Source organism: Oryx dammah, unplaced genomic scaffold (genome assembly GCF_014754425.2).
Source record: "Oryx dammah isolate SB20612 unplaced genomic scaffold, SCBI_Odam_1.1 HiC_scaffold_20, whole genome shotgun sequence".
Lineage (NCBI taxonomy): Eukaryota > Metazoa > Chordata > Mammalia > Artiodactyla > Bovidae > Oryx > Oryx dammah.
Window position 1 is genome coordinate 62,514,604 of NW_024070204.1, and position 24,170 is coordinate 62,538,773.

The window sequence follows — 24,170 nt, forward strand, 5'->3', positions numbered from 1 at the left end:
ATGAAGACTCCAATAAAAACATGACAATATTATTAATAGATATTATGTCCAGATACTAATTTTCTGTTTGGGGTTAGGGGTTTGGGTCATTGAGGAAGTTGGTAAAATTTGGTAAAGAAAACCATATTACAGGATATTAAGCAGAAAATAAAAGTGAAGGAGAGAGGGAACGGTTTTTTTACGAATATAAGAAAGAAAAACAATACTAACTATTGTTAGTATTTTTTTTCAAACTAACTGTAAGGTCAGGTAACTTTTTTTTAACCCCAGCTAGGAAGAGACTCCTACTAGGAAGGGACTAATTTCAGATTCCAAACTATCAAGTATAATAGTAGATCGTTATGAAAAGCCTCTCCTTCAGCAAATTCATACTGAATTACAAATAATTCATGCTGGATACTTAAGTTTTGTTTCTGTTTAAGCATTTAAAGAAACTGTCATTGATAGGCTAGTTTCCATTGATTATAGTAGATGCAGCTCATAGTACTCCTCCCAGTTTTAACTAACTATTGTAATTTCCTGTGATCTTTTTGCTCTACAGTTACCACTCAGGGGGCAAATAATATCCCCTCCAGCCAGAGAGATAATAAAATAAGAAAATGTATGTGAAAACACATTAATAGAATTAAACATTATCCAGTTGTAAAGTTACATTCTTTTTCTTTTTTCTTCAGCCCAAAGTCATTAGTTGTGAATGTGGTTATTTCAGGTGGAGTTTAACTTAAGTTCAAAAGTTGAAGTTTATGAAAGAATGCATTTTTTTCAGTCGTTTTGCAAATGTAAATGCAACATGTAGTGTTTATTCAAGTGTGAGTTGTGATGCAATCCATTTTTAATATTTTAGACTAAATATTAGTATTTAGTACTTTATATATGATATTTAACTATAAACATTTGTTTTTTCTTCTCAGTATTGTTGAGCCGTCAGGGGAATTAGCAGGCTTTTTTCCCTATTAACAGTCATTCTTAATTATTAACCATGTTAATTTAAAATGATTAAAATCCCAAATCAGATCTCCAGGTGTCTCGCAGGGGGGTTGCTTTTTTTAGATTAGCCCTTAAATCAGTAATAATCTGGGTGGAACTAGAGTTGGGTTCGGTTGGAGAAAACTGCGTGGCACTAGGACCCAGGGGGCTCCCGTGAGCGGATCTAGGGGCCAGATTGCAAATTCGCGGTGACTCAGTCTGGTCGGCTCCTTGCGCTCAGCGGCCGCGGCGGCAGCAGCAGACGTTGGCGGCCGAGCTGCTAGGATCAGTTCCCCCGGGTTTCACCGTCCGAGACTTCTTTCGGGGCGCCCCAGGCAGGTCCGAGGCGTCTGGGGAGCGCAAGGGTCGTTGTGGCGGGGAGGAACGGGGGGTGCTCGGCGCGGGAAGCCCTCGGGCCTGTGCACGGGGAGTAACATTTGCTCCGTCTCTTCCTGTGTCTGGCTTTATTTGCAGCAAACCAAGATGGAGTATGAGTGGAAACCTGACGAGCAAGGGCTTCAGCAAATCCTGCAGCTGCTGAAGGAGTCCCAGTCCCCCGACACCACCATCCAGAGAACCGTGCAACAAGTATCCTTTGCGAGGCCTCGCCGCCGCCCGCGCCGCTCTGCCGCGCCGGGCCCGCTCTAGGCGGCCGGGAGGCTCCCGCCGCCCCTCCCCCTCCCCGCTCCCGGATCCCTCCGCCCTCCGCGCGCCCGCCCGCGAGCAAGGCCCGCCCGCCCGCCGCCGCCCCTGCCCGGCGCCTCGCGCACGCGGCCCTCGTGCCCCGAGTCCAGGCCGCCGCCTTGCCCGGCGGCTTCCGGCCACGAGAGGCCGGGGGCGTCCGGCCGCCGCCCGCGATCGCGACATGTGCGCCGGCCGGGCGCCACGTCCTCGCTCTCGGCGGGCCGCTCGAGAAGGCGGAGCGGCTGGGTGCCGGCGCGGACCCCCGGCGAGCCGGCCCACACAATGCGCCGGGCGCGGACGGGGCGGCGGGCGAAGCGAGGGGCCGGGCGGGCGCGCTGCGTGCGCGGCGGCGCTCGCCGGCCTGAGTGGGGTGGAGCCGGCGCGGGGTTTGAACTCCCTGGGTGTGGGGCCCGGGGTTTCTTCCAGGCCTTGGTCCTGAAGAGCCGGAGACCTAGGAATGAGAGCTCCCAGGACTCACCTCGGGGCTGTTCAGGCTAACACCTGTTGCGAGCTCCCTGCCTCCCAAGTGAGAAATCTTTGGCTCGAGACGGTCTGCTCAGTTACACAAGTCTTGACCGAGTTTGCTGGTGTAGCGGTCCTGTTGCTAAGGCTTTACTGGCAGAAAGGCTTAACAGAAGAACCAGAACCTCTGCTGTGTGTGCTCTCTGCAGTGCCCTAAACTGCGGTCAAATGGAGAGCTCATCCTGCATCTAATAAAGGAAACAAATTCACCCGATCATAAAATAACTTTTATTTTAAGATGAAGTTAATTCTTTAAAAACTAAAGCAGGTGTGCAAAAAATGTCTCTTAATTTTTATTGTTAATAAAGAGGGAAAATGGATTAGCATGGAATTTGGTAAGCTCTTTTGGTGTAGTTTGGTCTTAAATTTAAAATATATAAACTTGGGGTTAAATCGAATTACTTAAGAAGCTCTGGTAAATAAAGTTTCTCAAAGTACTGCATTGCTGTAACTTAAAACCGCGAATAGGCGAGTAAGTATCTAGCCTTTCGGTTAATTAATACTGCTTATTTTAAAATGGAGGTGTTAATGTTTAGGTCTGCTTGGTTTGGTTTTTTTTTTTTTCTTAAGCCATTTTGCTAAATACTGCTGGTACTGAGGGAATAGTAGTTGGTTTCGGGTGTATTGGATCTTGTATTTGAAACATTGCTTTTGCTCAGTCTTAATTTGTATTATCATAGCTTTAGAAATGCTAGAAGTTGATTTTTGTTGAATTATAGGTGTTAGTATGACAGTTAAGTTAGCCAAGTCCCAAACCGCATTGTAATTTATTTTGTAGCATTGTATATCATAATTTCTTGTTTTAGTGCGTTATTAAATACTCTGTATGGTCAGTACTGTGCATGGGCTAAGAATCAAATTTACAGTTCATTCTGTATGCCTGGAGCATAGTATACTGTCTGCATAAGGAACAATTTAAATTTCAGTAGATAAAGGTTAATAGTATTTTAAAAATACACACTGCTCTATATTTTCAAAGTGCGTAATGATGACCTTGTTCTTTGTTTCCTTAGGAAAGAATGTAATTACTGTTTTTGTATAGACTTGAGCACTTTTACAAAGACCGTTATAATAATATGGATAGATAGCTTAAGTTCTAAGGAAGTAAACCTTATTAGGAAGCATTTATGAAAAATTATTAATATATCAGCATACTGTTAATCTTGGCTGTTCACTAAAGAAATCACTAGGGTTTTTTGGTGAAAGAAAGTACACCTTCTAGAGAAATGTATGTTGATAGTTAATTCATGTCTGGCCACTGAACCCTAGAGTATTCTAGTGTATGATAAATAACTGATAGGTGTGCCTGGAGTTTGTATAGTGGATTTAATTTAAAGATTTAGATCTACTGAGAAAATCGTAATAAAACCCAGTTAGAGGTGTTATTAAAAAGCATATTAGGGTTTAGAAGGGCATGAAGAAAGACATAGTAGAGCATTATGTCATTGTTGGGTGGAAACCTGCACATGTGTGTCACTGGTGAGGGCAGATCTTGGCTGGGGGGAGTAGGGGAGAGGGGATGATTGTAGAACTATGGCAGTAATTTCATAATAGTGACTTTATATAATAAGATTTGATATGTAGACTTGTACATAAATAGCATTTTATCTAAATTTCTTGAATTCTGAAGAAAAGATTAATGGAAGTGTCTAAGTTAAAAGGCAGTTTTTATAAGGTCAGTTTCTGTAAGTGATCTCTGAAAGACTTGTTTTTGTTCATTTGGAATGCTTTTCATTTTTGTCATTATTTTATACTTTAATACCTTTCTGATTAAGGTTTGTTTTTTTTTTTTAAGTTCAAATAAGTCAAAGAAATTGTTCTGAAATTTTTTTTCATACAGTGTGCACATGTACTGAAGGTGGAAAGTTGACTTATTTGTATTGAAAATAATTGATGTAAAATAGTTTACTATTTTAGGCATAAAGCTCATAAGAGGTTTAACACAGCCATTGCTGTGTTCTTGGAATAGTGTATTGATGGTTTTAATAAGATAACTATATTCTTACTGAAAAAAAAAAATGCAGGCCTAAAAATCACAAAAGAGATTCTTGATTTTAGATTAAAACTCCTGAATTCCTTCCTTAGAAGTTTCCTTAACTACTGTTTGTTCTAGAAACTGGAACAACTCAATCAATATCCAGACTTTAACAACTACCTGATTTTTGTTCTTACAAAATTAAAATCTGAAGGTAAGTAGGGTTTGTGTTGAAAGCTTTTTACATTTTTTTTAAATAAGTTTTTGAGATGTACTAAAATATATGAAGAGTTATTCATTTTAAACAATTTCATTTTGTAGGAGTCACTTGCTTTAAAGATGTGGAATGAAAGTGTTACTAAAGCATTTGGATGCTTTGATGAGCAGTCAGTTGTTAGTTGGGTGTTTTTGTAATAAATTCACTCATTCTTTGCAAACGAAAAAGCATTTTGCTACAGTCCTTGTACATGAATGTCAGAAAGAGATTGATTTCGTTTATACACAAATTGAATGTAGGATTTACTAAAAACTTAACTATATGTGTTATCATATTTGTATGTTTGAAAGTTGATTCAACCAAAATGAAGTCATGTATAATCCCATCACCAGATCATTGTTAATCCCTTAATTCTGTACTTCGGTTATATGGCCATGTACTATTTTAATTGTTAACAAAAAGTAGAATCATTCTATTCATAGACTCTTGTAACTTTTTTAAACCTTCTAACAGTATACATGAAACCTTTTCATTAACTATTCTGCAACCATTTTAAATTACTTCTATAACAAAGCTTGAAAACTAATTTGATTTTTAAATGACATGGTCATTTGATTGTTTCCTATACATGTAATATGTCTCTCTCGACTTTATTTATTACACGAGTATTTATGGAGCACCACTCGTTGCCAGGGAGTTTGCTGGCTCAAGAGCAATAAAAGTGAACAAAATAATAAGAATCTCTGTCCTCATGGAGCTTACATTGTAGTGAGAGGTGTTCTCAGAGTTGAGTATTCCCTTCCTGGGATGTTGTCAGACACTCAGAATGCACTCGGGTAATTTCTGAGCGACTGTTGGCCTCTAAATGAAAGCACTATACTTAGCCTTTCAGAAGTCATGGTGCTTCATTAGTGCTTCTGTAGTTAGTAAAAACACTACACTTGGAGTTGGGAAATAAGTCTTAAACTCTGATACTCATTTCGTCTCTTTTTTCATCTCCAGAATGCCTGTGTTAGACTACCAGACCATATGTAAGGTTTCAACTCTTAAGCACTAGTGAGCGGGTTAAAATCTCACTAATCTTGTATTTATTCAGATTTTAATATTTCATGCCAGTGTATAGTGACTTATTTTAAATTATTTTAAAATTTTCTAGTAATTTTAGGAATTTTAATTTGTGATTGAAGCATGTAAGAGAAACTTCAGAAATTTCAAAATTTAAATTGCAAAAAACTAAAAAGTCCTTTGGCATATCTTTAAATTCAGCAGTTAATATTCCTAGTTTGATAAATACATATTAATGTGATGTGTTATTTCTTAATACGGAAGTTTTATTTTTCCCACATAGAAGTTGTAACCAGATTATGCTCTAAGAACTTTACATTTAGTAAAAGAATTTTTCTAAACATACTGTCTTACTTGAAAATTTTATTTTCACCAAGCCATCTATTCTCTGTCCTGTCCTCTTAAATTCCGAATGTTAAGATTTTTATAATGTTATACTCGTTCTTAAAACTTTCTTGGGATATGAGGATACATCAGAAGTATTTTTAAAAGCAGACAAATGACAAACTTACAATTCAGATAGCAGCAAGAGAGGTTGATGTGTAACTGTCTCCCAGAAGACCTATGAATTATAAAACCATGAAATGTTGGAAAAGGTTTTACGTAACATTTGCTATTTCTTCCTGTGTTTATTCATTTATTTGGGATACAAGATTGCTATATCTAGTTTTCTGTTTTAAAAAATTAGCATTGTGACCATCCATATTAGAGAAGGAGAATAAGTAAAGTCTTTAAATCAGTATGCTTATTTATTTAGGAACCTTTTTGCCTTTCCCGCAGTAAAATTGTAGATATGGAAAGACCTCAGAGGTCAGCTCATCTACTTCCCTCACTCTGCAGATGAGAACTGAGACCTAGTAAAGGGGTCTTTAAGAAAGAGGACATAGTTAATTTTAACTCCTTTCACCTTGTGATTTTTTTAAAACTCTCCATCTTGTAATCATAGTTGTAAAAATGGTTTAGTGTGTTCGTTGTAAGTAAATACACATGCCATTTAAAATAAAATTACAAAACTGATTATTGATGGCTAACAAGAAAAAAACATGAATTGCTTGAGGAAGTTAAATATCTGGCTATTCTTTTATTTTATGGAAGTTTTAAGCTTTGAAGAGAATTTAGAATTGCTTTTGTTTCTAAGTTACTGATTGAACGGTAGTAATTGAAACCAGGAAAAAATTTTTAGAGGGTGACATAAAAGGCTCATAGGCTACGTTGTGGTGGTGGCTCTAATAGTTTATTTGCAAAGAAACGCAGTCTTTTTGTCCCCCCATGCTGTACCCTTGAAGAGTTCAATACCAGTCAGACTTTGGGAGCATACTGAACTAACTAGAACAAGTTGGGTTATTTTATTTTTTAATAAAGTACGTAAAACAATAGTGCTGAAATAGCATACTATGTTCAGTATACCAGCTCTACAGGTCTTCCAGCCCTTTAAGAAGGGTGATACTATACCATCATCGAGTAGAGGCTCTGGAGACGAACTCCTCAGGTTGATACTTAGGCTTCCGCAACTCATAGTCTGTTCTGTGTGAGTTAGGTAAAGGCCTCAGTTTCCTTGTTTGTGCAGTGGAGTTAAATTAATCCTTGTCTCATGAGGTTGTGAGGATTAAATGCAAACTACTTGGAAAGCACTTAGCAGTGTTTGGTATGTAATGAGCATTGAGAAAATGTTGACTATTGCTAATATTGTTGGGTATAATACAGAGTCTTAAAGCATCAGTTATATTCTACTAATATTAAATTGGTTCTTCAGAATTTGTTAATATCATCTACGGATTAAACTTCTTTTACGTAGATTCTTTTTTATTTAACCTGGAAATTTAAAAATTGTTTTACCCTCTCCCCCCTTTCTTTTTAGCTCAGAGGCAAGTGAAAAACATGATATAAATGAACGGCAGTTATTTGTATGTGAAGGTGATCCCATATGTTCTTTGTCCACTTAATTTTTAATAGGATATCTTTGGTGACTAATACTTTCATATCTGTAATTTGATGTTTGTATCAGGTTCCAATAAAGCTTGAGTACATTGGCCATATATAAACTTAAATTAAATCAGTGGTTCTCAACCAGGTGCAGCTTTATTGTGTCCCTCCCACCCATCCCCTTCTCACTGCCCACGGAGACATTTGACATTATCTGGAAACATTTTTGGTTGTCACAATTTGGAGAGGTAATACTGGCACCTGTGGTCAGTGATACAGTGCACAGGATGGCACTCCTAAAGAAAGAATTACCTAGCCCAGAATGTCGATAATGCCAAGGTTGAGAAACCCTGACCTGTAAATCATGGAGCTAATCCTTTGTAATCATTTACAGTATTTTCTCCCCTGGTTATAGCAGATTAATGAAATATTACAATCAATTTTTTAATATATTTTAAAAGTTACATTCTTGATATATTTTGAAATGAAAACTACTTTAAAACTCAGTAGTAGTGTTATTTTATTACAGATGAACCCACAAGATCATTGAGTGGTCTCATTTTGAAGAATAATGTGAAAGCGCACTTTCAGAACTTCCCAAATGGTGTAACAGACTTTATTAAGAGTGAATGTTTAAACAATATTGGTGACTCCTCTCCTCTGATTAGAGCTACTGTAGGTAAGTAATCTGTTACAATTTTGCTTATCTTGTTTGTGACTGGGTTGGTTTCTGACATGACTGATCATTTCCATAGGAATTTTTGCCACCCAGTTCATGTTGAATTGTGATGGGGAAAATTTCTCATTGCTTCTTTTGATATAATGTTAATGATTACAGTAAAAGTCCTCTTAATCCTACGAGACCAGGTTCACTAGTAGTTGGCTTTATCAAAGTTGGTCAAAATGGGATGTTAAAAAGTGATACTAGTGTAGGACTACTGTTTTTTCTTTGAGTTAACTGTCTTTCTTGTGTCATACATGGGGTATAATTTCCAGTTTCACTTGCTTTTACATATAAAGAGAAACTTCTTTGTAAGACAATTTATGTGTAGGACTTTAGGTTTTTACTATATCCCCCCCTTTTTTTTTTAATATTTGCCTTGTATACACCTAATTAACATCAATTTTTGAGTCTTTTTAGAGTATTTCAACTTGTTTTTAGTGGAAGAACAAATTTCTATCATTTTATGAAATACTATATTAAAATGCTTAATTACAGAAACTGAAATAAGTAGTTTTGGGAACCAACACAACTGCCTGTTGGTAAGCACACACATCCTCTGGTAGAAGCAGAAACAGGCATGTACTATGAATAGCCCACCAGTGGCTAGATTTCATATGCCATAGGGTTTCCGCAGCCATATTTCATAGGGACTTGGAAAGCTGCTGTTAATCAGGTTGGTTAAATGGGATTCAGTTAAGAACTTCCATAATGAATCAATCACTTTCATTAAAAGTTCTCTGTTTTTGTATATTTTGTCTCCTGGTGGGTTTGAAAACCCACTCCAGTACTCTTGCCTGGAAAATCCCATGGACAGAGGAGCCTGGTGGGCTGCAGTCCATGGGGTCACGACTGAGCAACTTCACTTTCATGCATTGGAGAAGGAAATGGCAACCCACTCCAGTGTTCTTGCCTGGAGCATTCCAGGGACGGGGGAGCCTGATGGGCTGCTGTCTGTGGGGTCACACAGAGTCGGACACAACTGAAGTGACTTGGCGGCAGCAGCAGGGTTTGAAAAGTACCTGATTTATCTCTTACTTACAAAACAGAAGCTCTTTGTAACTTCCCTCCAAATATTAAACATTGCCATTATTAACACTCATTTTAAATAGGATATGTAGAGGGCATTTATAATTTGAGAATTGAGAAAAGGATCTCCCTCCCTAGGTTATTCTTATGGACCCTCATGTATACCTGATTTTCTACCAGACTCTTGACACTGGTTAAAAAAAAAAAGATGGTGAATGTGTAACAGTCTTAAATTTTTTTTTAATCTTAACTGTGTTTTGGAACTCTTGCCAAGGAAGTGTATTTGGAAGGACCACATTTCAGTGACTATATGGTAATCCATTAGATAGACGTAGAATTGTTTCTGTTGTTAAAGAATGTATGGTTGGTTTGTAATGGGTATTGCTGAGTACTCAGTTTTCACACCCATCTTTGGTAAAACCACTGAGAATTACAGTTTTTCACTTTTTGTAACTATGGAGGCATTAGAATTTTTTTTGTGAGTGGATGCAATTATATGAGGCCAGATTAATTTGAATTTGTCAGTCTGCAAATATTCTTTAATACTGTCTTAGCAGTCATACTATACCAAATTTTATCTTGTGTTTAATTTTTATTATTGCTTGTTTTAAAACATGGCTTGGTTTCCTTTAGGCAGATCCAGAACTTTCTCGTTCCCCCAATTCTTTATATTTTGACTTTGGGAAAGAATACATGGCAAGAAAGAACAGATTTACTATTAGTCTTGCTACTTTTTGATCTTACCAGAATGTAACTTGATCTTTAAAATACTATCAATACAATGATCTTCACCGTACAGTTTAATTTTTTCAGTGGGGAGTAAATCCTGGCCAACAACTTTACTCTTAACATTTTTTAGTTCTTTACCATTGGGAGCAACTTTCTCAAAACTAACAATGGAAGACTCAAAGAGAATTTATGCACACAAACAGTAAATTTGTTGTTCAGTTATAATTATTATTATATGCTCTGCGTTTTGTGTACATATCACTGAATTCTCAAAATAACTATGAAGAGAGAACTTTTTCTTTTCTAAAAATTTTCTTTTACAGGTTAATAATTTGAAGTACATACAATTTGCCTACTGTCAGTTTATACTCTTTAATTATAGTGCTGAAAGATCTGTAATCACTAAGCATATTACATTATGTTAACTAATATTAAATTTTCTAAGGCAGAGAAAAACACACAAAACTTTTTTGTTACATATTTCTGTATTTGCATAATCCTTAACAGAGCTAAGTTACACAACACAGTTGAAATAATCCAGTCAGTCAGAGTGACATGATCACTAAGCCTATGTCACTCAAGCCTCCACAATCCACCATCACCTTGCCAGTGATTCATCCTTGATCCCCATAAGTGGGAACTGTTGTAGGGGTGTATGGCCTGTCTCCAGGAGAGGGATTCTTGCCAAAAGAATGGGCGTGTAGAAATGTTCTTGACTGATGGCTCTTCTACTTTCTCTACCATGGGTCATGGCTTTGATACTAGGTTAAGTCAGAGAACTGTTCTTAGTTCTTTGATGTGTTTTTATTTGAATCTAATAGTCATATTCATCACCCAGTACTAAGTGTTGCTAATAACGTTTTGGTGTATTTTCTTTCTGCGCTTTTCTATGTATTTTTTATAAAATAGGAGTAATTTTAATTAGTAGAAGTATTCTTGGCATTGGAGAAGAGCAAGTTGTCTTTTGTACAGATACTTGTTAAAAAGAGGGTGAAGTGTTGCCAAGATTAGAAACGGCTCTGATTTCTGCTGGGATTTTTCCACAGATATACTGTGGTGATACAGGGATCCTTGATAAATATTACTATTGACATGATTTGCAAGTCTTACCATGATTTGGAACATTTAAATGCGTGTGTGTGCATGTGAACCCACTTGTAAGCACATGATGGAAGCGCTTGGCATTGGCTTGTGGTTGCCCACGAGGCTATAGATAACATAATGCAGTCACATTGCCTAAACAGACATGTTTTCTTTCAAGGTATTTTGATCACAACTATAGCCTCCAAGGGAGAATTGCAGAATTGGCCTGACCTCTTACCAAAACTCTGCAGCCTGTTGGATTCTGAAGATTACAACACTTGTGAAGTAAGGATTTTTGCTTCATATATAGTTTTTCTTGTCATGTTGTGTATTAGTAATCTTGAGAAAAAAGAATTCCTCTGAAACAAAAAACATCAAAACTTAGAGACCTAAAGTTACCTTTTTGTTTTAAGTGAGTGATCATTTACCTTACTGTTTTCCATAAAGACCATTAAGTTATGAAACCTCTTTAGTATACTTCCTACAGAGAAAAATCTTCTGTTTTTGTATTTTAGAGCTATTCTTGGGTGTGTATATGTATCATCAGCAAAGCTGTTGTCAAGCTTAATCAGTTGTGGTATTTTTCGAAGATGGACTTAATTAAATTTACTGAATTCCCAGACCATGGGTACATTTTCAGTGTCTCTAAGTTTTTTGGTGCCTCTTGTATGATACATCTGAGGTACATCTAGTATTGTTTTAATTATAAATTATAGTGTCTTATTGTTTCTCACTGATCAGGTCAGTAGCAACCTTTCCATTTGGGGAGATAAGAGGGAGTCTGTATGGATTTGTTTTCCTGTAATTTCTCACCTAATGAGGATCTTAACCATCTCTTTCATTAGCAGGTGAAAATGATGTCTTAAATGGAAATCATTTTAGATTTTTGCCTCTTAAGGCAGTGACTCAATCTCCTCAAAAAAGAGCAAGGCTTGGAGGCAGGGCAGGTATAAAAATAACCTAATGTAAAGGAACCAAGTGGTCTTTTTGACTTACCATTTATTGCCAGGTTGACTTGGGGAAGAGAGGACCAGGGAGAGGAGAAGCTAGCAAAAAGGAGTCTTTAAAAGTCACTCTGCTCCCTTCTTAAAAAAAAAGGAAAAAAGCTTGCATTCTCATATATATGTTTTCTAGTAATGCCTTGGAAAAACACTAAGATTATAGGAAAATAAAAATAATACTTAGCTGTAGGGTAACAGTTGATGAAAATTTAAATAGCACTTTGGTATAAAGACCGCAACATAAAAGACCAAAATCTTAAGCAAGCACTTTGCAAGAATAAAAAGTTTAAACTGATAATCGTGAAATCGTGGAGCCACTGTCATACAGTATTGAGTTAACTGTACTGTAGCAAATAAGCACCAACGTACTGCTGATATAATTATAAAAAGAGTAAATGAGGTGGTTGAGGTAACTAACAGGCTAAATGTTGTATACAGGAGTTCTCCAGATAAGCCGCTTGGTTGTAAAATGGTTGTAGGGAAATTGCCAGTTGAATACAATTTCTATCAGTGAATGATTTATATGTAAATAATTATGATAATTAAGATTTCTTTTGGTATTTCAGAAAGAAGTGATACAGTGGTTAAATAGACTTATACATAAATGTAGAGTTTTACATTGTTTTAACAAACCAATATTTAATAAGAGAAAAATTAGTGTTGATTTAAAATTGACAAGAATACTTCAAAAGTTGTTTTTTAATTAGATAACATTACTTACAATCCCTGCCAACCAGAATTCTAATTCTGAGTCATTTAATGCTAAAATTAAAATGTGCCATTATGTTTAAATTACGGTTTTAAATCAGTGGTATACTTTTTCTTAAAATTGATGATTAAGTATATGGATTTCATGATGCAGATTTTATGTGGGCTGAGAACATTAATCCATACAAATTAGTTAATATTCCTCAATTTGCTTTTAAAATAGCTTCATTTTTAATTCTAATAATTGAAATGTCTTTTACAGGGAGCATTTGGCGCCCTTCAGAAAATTTGTGAAGATTCTGCTGAGATTTTAGATAGTGATGTTTTAGATCGTCCGCTCAATATCATGATTCCCAAATTTTTACAGTTCTTCAAGCACAGTAGTCCAAAAATAAGGTAACTATATAGCCAGTATTAAATTCATTTATAAACTCTGGTACAAACCTAACCACTCCCTTATTTTGCATTACCTCGTACTTTTGTGATTGCCTGTGTGCTCCGTTGCTAAGTCGTGTCCCACTCTTTGCGACCCCAAGGACTGTAGCCCACCAGGCTCCTCTGTCCATGGGATTCTCCAGGCAAGAATACTGGAGTGGGTTGCCATGCCCTCCTCCAGGGGATCTTCCCAACTCAGGGATTGAACCTGTGTCTCCTGCGTTGCAGGTGGATTCTTTACCAGTGAGCCACCTAGGAAGCGCTTTTGAAAGGAATGCATACCCATTGGTTTTAAATCTAAAATAATTCTCATTACACTCCCACCCAACCCCCCACTCTTGAGGGTGAACATGTCCTTTCAGATACTTTTACACTTTTCTTACCAGTTATTATTCCACAACCTGCATTTTTCACTTGACACAGAAAGAATGTGAAGAATATGTTAATACATAGAGAATTTTGACTCTGTCTTCTTAATGATGTGTGTGTGCATATGGCTGTATGTACACCATAATATTTTTATGGAGGAACACTTAAATTCTTGCCAGTCCTCTGTAAATGGAAAATAGCTTCAATGAACATACTTTAAATTCTGTGTCTAGGTCTCATGCTGTTGCCTGTGTCAATCAGTTTATCATCAGCAGAACTCAGGCTCTGATGTTGCACATTGACTCCTTTATTGAGGTAAGAGTTCCCCCCCCACCCCCACCTTACTTTTGAGAAGGTTGGAAAGTGTTAACTGCATATGGTTTTATTTTATAAATGTAATAAGTTGTAATTATGAACTGGCAATATTTAAATTGCTTGTGATAGTATTAAAATTGGATACAGTTAAACTTTATAATTCTCATTAACTGGGAAAAAAAACTACTTTTCTCTCATACTGAGTTTTTTACTTGTATAAACATTGTGATATATGTTTGATACCTTGATGATAAAAATTTCTGCTTCAGTGTACTGTTCGAATTGCATATGGAAATTAAGCCTCCAAGCTCATTTGTGATAGGAACATGAAGAGGTTGAATAAACTTACTTTGATAAAGAATCTAAAGGTTTAGACTGGAAGGATAGTACTTCTATTTTTTTCCATTGGTTTTCAGTGTAAAATGAGAGGTTTGGGAGAAAAATTGATGCATCTTAGTGAGTATTTCTGAAGTTACTTTTTAATAAAAGCAGAAAGTCGACAGATGTAGTTTTTTGGCCATTCGGCTCTGAGCAGTGGAGTTTCTTTTCAGAACTTCTGCTCGGTAACAGCGATTTTGAAAGGGTTATTAAAGTTCCTTAAGTATTTCACTTTTATTTTCATCATATGAAACTTAATTAAATAGTCTATTCCTTTTCAGCTGTTCTTTTAAAAAAAAAAAAGATCCTCCAGAGACCATACTGCTGGTATTCCTGTTGGGAAATTACCAGAAAGAGCTGAGGAGAAATTGTCATTTTTCCTTATCACTTAAATTGACAAACTTCTTTCTTAAACGACTGAGCGACTGAACTGAACTGAACCAATGAACTACACGTAGTAGCCATTAGAGTCCTCGAGCCATTTGAAAACAAACAAAATTATGGGTCTTCAGTGCATTTTGCTGAGTACCTACTGTGCTTAGTACTGACAGAACATAAAGAAATTTTATGCTTCAAGGTGTTTCAGTCCAGTACAGGATCGAGGGTAGTGGACTACTTCTAATGCAGGTAATAGTAGAAGTCTGGAGAGTCAGACTGCCTGTGTTCAGATCCCAGCTCCACAGCTTGGGCACCTCATTTAACTGGTATTTTCAGTTTTTAATAAACCTAATAATAGACCTACTTTGTTGGATTGTTATAAAGGTATTTGCTAAAAATGGAACAATGTCTGATGGAAAGTAAGCACTCCACATGCTAGCTACTTGCTATCATTTTTAGAAGCAATAGTAGTTTTTGTTGTAATTACAATAGTATTTCCACTCAGTAGTGTTCTTTCATAGCTCTTTAAAGAGACCAGTGATGGATACACCAGCATCTTACACAGAGATGTAATATAGAATAAAATTTTTGAAAATAAAAACTCCACAGTACCATACTTAGCAAGTGGAACAAAAACATTTCCTGACATTTAAACTTATTTTCCGTTAGTGTTAAATACCATTATTAACACTTCTTTGCTGCTTGATAATGCAGTGAAGCTCACCCGGTTCCTCATCCTTTTCTTCAGTTGCCAGTGGTTTTGTCAGGGGCTGAAGTCATGCCTCTGAGTCTGGTGGCACTGATGAAGAGCGGTGTTCAGCCGCCAAACTGTGTCCAGCTCTGTGACTCCATGGACGGTAGCACACCAGGGTTTCCTGTCCTTCACTGTCTCCTGGAGTTTGCTCAAACTCAGGTTCATTGAGTCAGTGATGCCATCCAACCGTCTCAATTCTCTGTCACCTCTGCTTCTCATGCCCTCAGTCTTTCCTAGCATTAGGGTTTTTCCAGTGAGTTTTTTCACATCAGGTAGCCAGAGTATTGGAGCTTCAGCATTAGTCCTTCCAATGAATACTCAGGGTTGATTGATGAAAAGTGTATTGGTCACTAATAATGGCTATAACATACCTTGATAAAGCTGGGTATTCATGGGTAAGACAGCATCAAATTTAATGAAAGATTGTATATAAGCAGCACCTGCTGGAAAAACAGTACTATTTCTGACTATGTAAAATTAAAAGTGCAACTGCAGAGTTTTAAAAGCCTCAGAAATAGAGGCAGGATTTGGAGAAATTAAAGTTCTCAAAATACAACATACTGTCACATTTGATATTTAAATTATTCTATTGTCTTACCCTTTCTTTGTAATAAGATTTCAGATTCATCTGTTTAGAGACGTTCCTGTGGTCCTGGGAAGAGATAGTGGGGCACACTGGATTTTACTTAATTATTTCAGCTCTTTTTTTGCTGCTTTTAATTTGTGTTTGTGTGTAACGTAAAACCTCAGGAGTGAGATAGGGAAGGCTTACTGTTTTTTCTTCTCGAATCTCCACTTGAACCTTTTCAAGAGACAACTAGTGAAGGATTGTTGGTATAGTGAACTGAGTGTGGACTTACCCATAATTTTCCAAATTCAGGTCCCCCACTTGTATGCAAGTTACATGATGTCTAACCTGCATTTCTCTCTCAGTCTATAAAATTGAGTAACAACATCTTGGAGTTCAGAACCATTCAGATTTTTTTTCACTTTTAGAGAAACTTGTTGAGAACAGCATCAGATTGATTGCTACCTTTATTATTTTTTAATAGTTTGACTTAGTGAACAACAGTTGAGGGTTAGGTTGTTAGAAACTCTCAGTATATATGTGCCAGTTGTTGATTCTTTTATAGAACATGTGCCTGTTAAGAATCAGTGTTGGTAGGAATACTCTATTGACAGTAATTTTGAAGGGTAAATCAGATTGTATTTTAATAATTATCTTTACTTCTGGGTGAACTGGATGAATGCTCCTCTGTCCTAATGACATGGTTTTATTCTCGCAAACTAAAAATTACTTCAGAACACAGCCACTCATACTCTTGTTTAAAAGAATGGCTATAGATCATTTACTGAAATCATAATTTTGGGCAGTTAGCTTCCTGTGTTTGTCTTTGTAATCTGATATTGTGGGCCAATTAATTCATAAGCCTCTATTTGTGCTATATCTTCTTAGTTTCTTTAAATATTACCACCTGGAAGATAATATGTATAAACCTTTCTAGTATATTGGAATATTTAACTAGAAGAAACTTTTTCTTGTGCAATAGAATCTGTTCGCCTTGGCCGGTGATGAAGAACCAGAGGTACGGAAAAATGTGTGCCGGGCGCTTGTGATGCTACTTGAAGTTCGGATGGATCGCCTGCTCCCTCACATGCATAATATAGTTGAGGTAATACAAGCAACTTAAAACTCTCTCCTCCTCGTCCCCTCAAGGAAATTCTTGGGCACAAAACATATAGTGTGAAATCACTGTTTTTGTATTTGTCACATTTGGCCGGGGGCAGGGGAGGGAGGACGGCTATAAAAATTAATTATGATTGCCTTAAAATTATAAATTACCATTATGGTGATTTTTCTTTCATGAGATTTAAGATGTTATAGAGAGGAAAGTAATTTACAGGAGTAGATAGCTTTTAACTGTAATGTAACTAGGAAATATTTAGATTATTTGTATTTACTAGATACAACTTAGGCCAATAAAATTGTAGTAGATAAAAATTTGTTTTCTACACGTTACTGGTAAATTGATCTGATCAACTTTTGATTTATGATAACAGTGAGATTTCTAAGTCGAAAATTTATGACCTTTATAGTGAGTTCTAGTAGACCATTTAGATTTTAAAAGGTTCTCTTCCCTTTTTTATGTGATTAAAATAATTTTATGTAAGTACATTGATCACTGATCAGCCATAATTAAAGTAAGGAATACATAATAACAACTTATTATTAGGACAGTGTAATTTATTGGGTAGTAGTCATTATTGCTAGAAGAGTCATGCCTAATTTTCATATTACTGGACATAGTTGTACTTGAAGGATGGCATTTCTAAGACCTGTTAGAGAAAGGATAGCATTCATGATGTTAAGCAATTCCTTTTCTAAAACATTAGGAAAAATAGATGTAGTGATAAGGATATGTAGCAGCAAAATGGGAATAAATGACATTTTTGCTGATAAATCTGTTCTCTCTGAAGTGTTTGGAAGAATCAGGTGGCATTGGTTGAAAATTTCGTTAGAGTTTGGAGTTAACCAGAAAATAAAGAAAAATGTTTTATCATTTGTCATGTCACACGTGGGGAACCTAATTTGTGAGGCTGCAATTCTTTCTTCAGCAATGTTCAGCATTATAGTAGGGAGGGGGTGACCTATCACAGCGGTTGTGCTGCTGTATTTTGTAATATGAAATGTTTCATTCAGGAATTCATCACTTGACCCCAGTTTCAGCCCCAGGTACACTGGGAATTCGTGCCTTTGATTCTTTTGTTTTTGAGTATAAGGTTTTTATGAAGGGGTGGGGTTTGCCAAGCTGCACGGCTTGCAGGATCTTAGTTCAAACCCAGGGCCCCAGCAGAGAGAGCACTGCATCATAGCCTCTGGGTCTCCAGGGGATTTCCTGGTTTGGGATGTTTTTTTAAAGGAGGGTAGGTTTGGATAGATTTGGAGATCAGATAGATGTCCTTCCAACTAAGTGAATTTGGCTTGGTATGTTCAAAGGACATGATAAACCTATTTTGTTGGCAACTGAAAATAGCAGTGGACAAATGTCTCTACTTTCTTTAAAAAAAATCTTGTATAATATGTTTATATCTTCTTAAATATTGGAAGTATTAAGATATATATATAGGTGACCCTTGAACAACACAGGTTACAACTGCATGGGTCCACTCATAGACAGATTTTTTTTTATATACTAAATGTGTACTACAGTGCTACATAACCCAAGATTGGCTGAAATGCAGATGAGGAGCTGTATATATGGAAGATCGGCTATACATGTGGATTATTTGACTGCTTGAAGGGTTGGCACCCCTACCCTTGGTTGGTTCAAGGGATAGTTGTAATTATAAGAGACAGCTAGGGTAGTTATAAAAAGATTGTCCATTTTATGAAAGGTTTAGTGGAGTTTATTTTGAGAAGCAGACAGACATGAATTGGATACTTTATATTAGGCAACATTCTGAAACAGTAGCTCTTAAGTTTGGCTGCTTTTTAGAATTGATTAGGAGGCTTTAAAAAAAAAATCCAAACCCTAAATTGAGAACTGCTGTAAAGGGTAAGGCCTAGCAAAGGACTCTTAACTTGCTGAAATTGGATTAGGTTTAATTGTATGCTTTAAACTGATTAATACTAAGGATCTTTTATTTATAGTACATGCTACAGAGGACCCAAGATCAAGATGAAAATGTGGCTTTAGAAGCCTGCGAATTTTGGCTCACTTTGGCTGAGCAGCCAATATGCAAAGATGTCCTCATACGGCATCTTCCCAAGTAAGTATTTCTTCTTAGCGGTGCTGTCTTGTTAACAGTGACTCCTTACTTTCATGTTTTTAGGTTGCATACTTATGCCATCGGGTACTGAAGTCCTGAAGAAGTTGAACTTAATTTTACTGATGGTATAAGTAAAGACATTTATTTAAGAAGCAATTCCTTTTGTTTCCTAAACTACATGAGGGTGGTTTATGCTGTGAATTATAACTTACTTTGGATAATCCATGGCAGTTTTTTATAATCTTGTAATTTTGACTATGGACTCTTTTCCCCCCTCCAAAGATCTTCTTACTAGTTGTGGTAAGAGTTTTTGGTTAACATATTGTTAAGTCTATTTTTAACCCAGTGAACGCTGTTAAGTCAGTTTTTTTAATACATTTTTCCAGTATTGAGATAATTGATGTAAAACTATTATTTTTAGGTATATAGCAGTGATTTATGAAATATATATGAAATCAATTAAAGTCAGTTACTTTTAAAAGTAGTGCTCACATTCTTTTGAAATTAAAATACAGACTCATAAACTTAATTTTCTACATGAAAACTTAAACTCCATTGGATTCCTACCCCCTTAAGTAATCAGTTGTTATTTTTGGTGTGCTGTCTTTTAATGTGTTTTTTCCTGTGTTAATACTGTGTGCATGTTCAGTTGACTCAATGGACTGTAGCCCACCAGTCTCCCCTGTCCTTGGGATTTCCCAGGCAAGAATTCTGGAGTGGGTTGCCATTTCCTCCTCCAGGGGATCTTCCCAACCCAGGGATTGAATCCACATCTCCTGCACTGGCAGGCGGATCCTTTATCCCTGAGCACCTGGGATGCCCAGTACTGTATACCAGATGTCATATATCAGTGTTTCAGAAAGAAATGAGTTTGATAGTATGAATAAGGCATCTATCTATAGTTAGTGTTAAAGTTATGATTTACTGGTTTGTGGTTGGCCCCTGTCAGTTACTGTAAGTTGTGCCCTTTCCTCCATGTCATTAGTCTAAACTTTGAAGTGCAGTTCCATCATGGTGTTCTCTAGTGGAGTTATACCGGTTGATAATGCACCAGCAGTGTCTCATCTTGTCACAACTTTTGCCGTCCATTAGTTACAGGTTTTCTAATCTTAGCCATCTAACACGCACAAAAAATAACCATTTGCTTTAATATGTTGTATTAGTGGAGTCGCACTTTTTTCAGAAGTTAGTATACTTGGCTGTTCTCCTTTTGATGTAGTCAGTTCTTATCAAGAAAACAGTTCCACCTATATTTTATTCTAGTCAATCTAGAATTTATTGGGGAGTGAAGTGTAAGGTGTGCTAAATGGATTGCCTCCACTCACCTCCCACCCCACCGGGAAATTTATGCTTCTCTCTAATTTGTGATGCCACTTTTATGATATGCTTGTTTCTTACTATTGGATCATATAATTCTAAGTCTTATAAAAAACAGACATTAATTCTTATAAAGCTGAAGAGATTTTATTAATGCAAATGTAAGCTCCAACATTGGGAGATGATAAGAGCAGTTATAGATTGGTGGTCTCTTTCATTACCCTAATAAAATCCAAAATTTTTTAAGCAACCAGTAATGTGGTAGCAGGCTAAAAGATCAGCAATTTTAGCTGATATTTTGATGAGATGAGATCAAAATGAGATCTCTTATTTCACATAGAAAGCATTAATGTAACAAAGAGTAGAATTAAATTCTTTTTTCACTTTCTGGGCTGTGTTGTGTGGTTTTTGTTGTTGTTTTTAGCCAGTAGTATGTTCTTTGGTTATTGAGCATTTGTCATCTGGTAGAACAGGTCTTTTTTCATCAGAATTATTTTGTGTTTTTTTCCCACCTTTATTCTTACACATAATACATTAATATCTCCTGGGGCTTATTAACGAATTGATCCATAGAAAACAACCCAATGCCTGGTATATACTTGGTGAAGTGAGGTCGCTCAGTCGTGTCCAGCTCTGCGACCCCATGGACTGTAGCCCACCAGGCTCCTCCATCCATGATATTCTCCAGGCAAGAGTATGAACAGTGAGAAAACAAAGTGTAAGAAACCTGTCAAGGATGAAAACCATCATAGCTGCAAGCAGAACTAAAGTTAGTATTCTGACCTTTACCTAACATGTTTTGATACATATTTTTTTTAGCTAGTCATAAATATTTCAGTATACCTGAAATTCCATGTTTACAGACATCATAGTTCTCTTAAGAAATTAAAAATAAAATTTCTAAACTTTTATCAGACTATGATAACCTTGTCCATAGAACTCTTTCTTCCTTCTTGCCTTATTTCTTTTGAATAAAATCCTTCAAATTTTCTGTTTTTATATTTTAAACACTATCATCTCTTTTATTAAAAGGAATAGAATACTGAATGTAGGCTCACTGTAGAAATATCAGCCATTTAGAAATAAAGTAGAAGATGGATATTGTCCCTTTTTAGCCTGCTCACTCAGCCTCTGAAAATACCAGTTTATTGTGTAGCTTTCCTAGTTAGTCTGTGTATATAAGTAATTATATAGGTAATCTTGTTTTTTAAATAATTTTTTATTAGAGGTTGGTTGACAGTGTTCTGTTAGCTTCAGATGTGCAGCAAAGTGAATCAGTTACACATGTACATATATCCACTCATTTTTAGGTTCTTTTCCCACACAGGCCATTACAGAATTTTAACTAGAGTTCCCTGTGCTCTGCTTAGTCACCTGTTTTATATATTGTCGTCATACTCAGTCACATCCAATTCTTCTGTGACCCCATGGACTGTAGCCCACCAGGCTCCTCTGTCCATAGGATTTCCCAGGCAAGAATACTAGAGTAGGTTGCCATTTCCTTCTCCAGGGGATCTTTCTGACCTAGCGATCAAACCTACATCTCGTGTATCTCCTGAATTAGCAGGTGGATTCTTTACCACTGTGCCACATAGGAAACCCACTTTATATAAACTGTATTTATTTAATCAATCTCAATCTCCCAATTTATCCTGCCCAACACCCCCCGCCGCCCCCTGTCCTTGACCATAAGTTTGTTTTCTGCATCTGTGACTTTATTTCTGTTTTGTAAGTTCATTTGTACCTTTTTTTTTCTTTCCACATACAAGCGATATATTTGTCTTTCTCTCTCTCTGACTTAACTTCACTCAGTATGACAATCTCTAGGACTGTCCATGTTGCTGCAAATGGCATTATTTTTGTTGTTTTTTATCGTGAGCTGCTTTTCATTTGCTCCTTTTTGCCACGTGTGTATCTTTGGAGAAATGTCTATTTAGATCTTCCGCTTTTTGATTGGGTTGTTTTTGTCTTTTTTTTTTTTGAGCTGCATGAGCTATTTGTGTGTTTTAGAGATTAAGTCCTTGTTGTGTGCTTTGTTTGCAAATATTTTCTCCCGTTCTGAGGGTTGTCTTTTCATTTTATTTATGGTTTCCTTTGCTGTACAGAAGCATTTTAAAGTTTAATTAGGTCCCATTTGTTTGTTTTTGTTCTTTTCATTATTCTAGGAGGTGGATCAGAAAAGATCATGCTGCAGTTTATGTCAGAGTGTTCTACCTATGCTTTCCTCTATGAGTTTTATAGTGTCTGGTCTTAAATTTAGGTCTTTAATCCATTTTAAGTTTATTTTTCTGTATGGTGTTAGGGAGTGTTTAATTTCATTCTTTTACATGTACAGCTGTCCACTTTTCCTGGCACCACTTACTGAAGACACTTTGCTGCATTGTATATTCTTGTCTTCTTTGTCATGGATTAGGTGACCATAGATACATGGGTTTATCTCTGGACTTACTATCCTGTCTGACTGAAATATATTTCTGTTTATGTGACAGTACCATACTATTTTGATTACTGTAGTATTGTAGTATAGTCTGAAGTCAGGGAACCTGATTCCTCCAACTTTGTTTTCTTTCTCAAGATTGCTCTGGCTATTCAGGGTCTTTTGCATTTTCATACAAATTATGAGATTATTTGTTCTAGTTCTGTGGAAAATATTATTGGTAATTTGATAGGGATTGCAATGAATCTGTAGATAGCTTTAGGTGGTATAGTCATTTTGACAGTAGTGATTCTTCTAATCAAAGAACATGGGATAACTCTCCATCTGTGTCATTTTTTTATTAATTTCATCAGTATCTTATAGTTTTCTGAATACTGGTCTTTTGCATCCTTGAGTAGGTTTATTCTTAGGTATTATTCTTTTTGATGTAATGGTAAATGGGATTATTTCCTTAATTTCTCTTTCTGATCTTTTGTTGTTAGTACATAGGAATGCATCCTTTTTTACCTGATTGTTGTGGCTAGGAATCTCATTGTTTTTAATACAAATGGATATAAGCTTTTTATGTATTCTGCACCAGTGGTTTTTTTGTTTTTCCAATTTCACTGTCATGTGTTTATGACTGTATGCATCCAAAAATAAATCCTTACAGGATCTTAGTTCCCCAACCAGGAATTAAAACCCGGCCTCTACAGTGAAAGTACAGAGTTCTAACCACTAGACTGCTGGGAAATTCCCAGTTGTAACTTATTTTTAACCAGGCCCTTAGATTGTTTCCATTGTTCTTGGTCTTACATCACAGAACATCAGTCTTTAAGAATTGGGAATGTTTGTTCATGTATTTGGGATAAATTCTTAAGGGAGAAATTGCAAAAAAAAAAAAGAGAGAGAGAGAAATTGTTTTTATTTTTAAGCACTCTTGACAAGCTATCTTGTCCACTCTAAAATTCCATCCAGTAGATTCTATGCATGAGTATGTAAAAGGCCTAAGGTGCATATTGGGAGTACTCATCATTGGAAAAGGGCAGACATAGAATATTCTATAAGGCAGTATTAACAGTAGTGGTGGTATTATTAGTATTCATGAGGTTGTTGAGACCTTGAGATCGTTAGATCTTTGTTTCATGAATTTCTGTCTTTATAGGTTGATCCCTGTGTTAGTGAATGGCATGAAGTATTCAGATATAGACATTATCCTACTTAAGGTAAGGAAACTATTCCCTGATGAATAAGGATGTTTATTTTCACTGACTTACACATCTTTGAATTTGACTAATAGGACATTTATTTAGAGTAGGCTCTATTTAAATAGGCTTTCTGTTATGTAATATGCTATGGAATTCAAAGATAGAAGCAAACATAATGAATTTGACTGGTAGTAGATTCTAGCTTA

At 36.4% G+C, this 24,170-nt stretch overlaps 1 protein-coding gene across 3 annotated transcripts in view; it reads left to right on the forward strand.

Moving 5' to 3' along the window:
- The window catches only part of TNPO1 (transportin 1), an 89,046-nt gene that overhangs the window by 37,068 nt on the left and 27,808 nt on the right, over positions 1-24,170 (forward strand). For 2 of the 3 annotated variants that reach the window (XM_040262697.1, XM_040262700.1), the window contains exons 2-10: positions 1,441-1,554; positions 4,286-4,361; positions 7,882-8,031; positions 11,093-11,199; positions 12,886-13,019; positions 13,661-13,742; positions 16,803-16,925; positions 18,905-19,023; positions 23,922-23,982. In XM_040262697.1, coding sequence (XP_040118631.1) covers positions 1,441-1,554; positions 4,286-4,361; positions 7,882-8,031; positions 11,093-11,199; positions 12,886-13,019; positions 13,661-13,742; positions 16,803-16,925; positions 18,905-19,023; positions 23,922-23,982 — 966 coding nt within the window. Of the gene's footprint in view, positions 1-1,178; positions 1,306-1,440; positions 1,555-4,285; positions 4,362-7,881; positions 8,032-11,092; positions 11,200-12,885; positions 13,020-13,660; positions 13,743-16,802; positions 16,926-18,904; positions 19,024-23,921; positions 23,983-24,170 lie in introns of those variants that run through there. The other variant, XM_040262698.1, reaches the window with a different exon arrangement.